Source organism: Sander lucioperca, chromosome 17 (assembly GCF_008315115.2).
Source record: "Sander lucioperca isolate FBNREF2018 chromosome 17, SLUC_FBN_1.2, whole genome shotgun sequence".
Taxonomy (NCBI): Eukaryota; Metazoa; Chordata; class Actinopteri; order Perciformes; family Percidae; genus Sander; species Sander lucioperca.
This window is the reverse complement of record NC_050189.1, coordinates 18389220-18391865: the sequence shown is the minus strand read 5'-3', so window position 1 is coordinate 18391865 and position 2646 is coordinate 18389220. Positions and strand designations below refer to the sequence as shown.

Below are 2646 nucleotides of genomic sequence, written 5' to 3'. Positions count from 1 at the left end.
GCAACACTGTGCTGAATAAATATAAAAATTAATAAATAAAAATCATTATCTTTTGTGTGTCAAATATTATTGATCATTACTATTAATAGAAATCATAATAACAATGATTAAATTATTATTAGTCGTAGTTGTATGAGTAGTACTATTGACTAGGCAGGTCTGTGTCTTCCTGACTGGTTTAAACTTTACCAATGTGTTGCCCTGCTGTGCCACGCTAAAGGAAAAAAATTAAGCCTATTTGAGTGTATTTTGGCATATTCATATATAGCTCATTTGCACATTAAAATTCATTTTCAAAGAAACTTGTAATACAAACATTTTTACTTTTAACCCTTGTGTTGTCTTCCCTTCAACCATGAAAAAAACACTTTTTTCCAACATTTTTTACGCCTTTTTTACAATTTGTTTTTGCTTTTTCCAAAGTTTTAAATTTTTCTTCTACATTTTCAGCGCTTATTTCTACATCCCATATTTTCTGATCTAAAACAAAAATTTAAAACGGGTCAATGTGACCCGAGGTCAACACAAATGGGTACTTTCATTGTGTAAAGTTTCATTGTGATAGGAGTAAAGGAAAAAAAACTGGCCTTACTGGCACACATCTCGGATTCATGAGAATTTCACATATTTCCTCAACTAGGAATTCTTAGGACTTTTAGTATTTTGTTCTGGACACCTCATAGGAATGATCTAAGCTGCAAAAAATCTTTTACAATTAGTCTATCGTAAAACACTACTTTGCCTGGACTATTTGCGCCAGTAAGAAGCTGGTCATGACCGCTGTGCCATTGGTCGCGGTCGTATTTACCGCCCCTAGTGGTTGTGACCACTGGTCTGTGCCAGAGACCAGCTGGTCCTGACCACACAGATCTTTATAATCAATAATAACAACAATAATAATCATAATATATCTGATATAGTGTATTTTATAGACAAAAGATTATTATCTCTGACATTTATCCAGCTAACAGTGTTGCCAAAACGACAGGAAAGGGGAGAAAATACTAAAGCTGCTTCACAGACCACAGGGACCACAGGGCAGACCAGTGAGGAGCTGGTCGCGACCAGTGTCTTTAGCGCCCCTAGTGGTTGTGACCACTGGTCCGTGCCAGAGACCATGGTCCCGGGACAGACCACAGAATCGGCTACAACCCCTTCTCCAAAACCCGGTGCTAATACGTGTGTTTGTGTGTATGTGTGTGTGTGTGTGTGTGTGTGTGTGTGTGAGTGTACGTACAGCTGGTGAGGTCGGGGGGGCTGTAGCGGTCCGCTGGGTGCATGTACTGCGCGGTGGGCGCCGCCACCTTCAGGTACACGACCTCGCCCGTGTTCTTCAGCGCCACCACGGCGTCTTCGTGGAGGACGTCCTCCAGAGACACGTGGTTCACCTGCCGGGGTCAAAGCTCACGTTTCAGCGTCTGAGATTATAGTTCCAGGTTTTAGTTTAATTATCCAATTCATTTACAGAATCTTCTCAAATTCACTCTGCTGTGAAGAAAGAACTCGGGATATTTAGTGATTAAAATGTTGGGATAATCTAGAAAAAAAAATCATAAAATATTTTAGAAAAAAGCCCCGATGCTGCTCCATCGGAGTGTAAATGTGTGTGAGTGTTTATCTGATGATCAGGTGGCACCTTGTACAGCAGCCTCGGCCACAGTGTATGAATGTGTGTGAATGGTTCCTGTACTATGGAAAAGAGCTTTGAGTAGTTGTTAAGACTAGAAAAGCACTATATAAAAACAGTCCATTATCTAACATTATACAGTATCTCACAAAAGTTAGTACACCCCTCACATTTTAGTAAATATTTCATTATATCTTTTAATGGGACAACACTGAAGAAATTACACTTTCCTACAATGTAAAGTATTAAGTGTACAGCTTGTATAAGTGTAAATGTGCTGCCAAGCTAGAGATTGGCATGGGGTACTTTCCATAAAATCATCTCTCAATGCAAATCAAACCAGCTTTTAGGCTAACCGACATAAAAGCATGCCAATCTCTAGGTATGGTGAAGGGTATGTGATGATGTGGGGCTATTTTAATTCAAAAGGCCAAGAGAACTTTATCAGGATGCATAGTATCCTGGATCCATGAAATAACTGGACTTTAAAAATAAAAATCTGCCTGTCTCTATATATATATAATGTTAGATATGTCAATATATATATATTTACGTACGGCCAATATTTTGTCCCCGATCTGTAGCCGTCCGTCGCGGTGCGCTGCTCCTCCCTCGATGATCTTGGTGACGTAGATGCTGTTGTCTCCGGGAACATGTTGGTTCCCCACACCGCCCGCTATACTGAACCCCAGACCTGGTAGGACAGACAGGCAGACAGACAGGTACAGGGAGGCAGACAGGTACAGGGAGGCAGAGAGACAGGTACAGGGACAGAGAAACAGGTACAATGGCAAAGAGACAGACAGGTACAGAGAGGCAGAGAGACAGGTACAGAGACAGAGAGACAGGTACAGGGGCAGAGAGGCAGAGACAGAGAGGCAGAGAGACAGGCACAGAGACAGAGAGGCAGAGAGACAGGTACAGGGACAGACAGACAGACAAGTACACAGAGAGAGACAGACAGACAGGTAGAGAGAAAGACAAACAAATGACATTTCATCAATAACCCTTTTCAAACT

At 41.3% G+C, this 2646-nt stretch overlaps 2 protein-coding genes across 2 annotated transcripts in view; one reads left to right on the top strand and one right to left on the bottom strand.

Annotated features, from left to right (window-relative positions):
• Positions 1-2646, top strand: part of LOC116064546 (zinc finger protein 239-like) — a 914372-nt gene that overhangs the window by 736525 nt on the left and 175201 nt on the right. The window lies entirely within an intron of this gene.
• Positions 814-2646, bottom strand: part of LOC116059956 (disks large homolog 4-like) — a 46442-nt gene continuing 44609 nt past the window's right edge. Inside the window, exons 8-10 of the mRNA XM_035994214.1 lie at positions 2185-2321; positions 1234-1388; positions 814-856 (exon numbers count right to left, since the gene is read on the bottom strand). Coding sequence (XP_035850107.1) covers positions 814-856; positions 1234-1388; positions 2185-2321 — 335 coding nt within the window. The remainder of the gene's footprint in view (positions 857-1233; positions 1389-2184; positions 2322-2646) is intronic.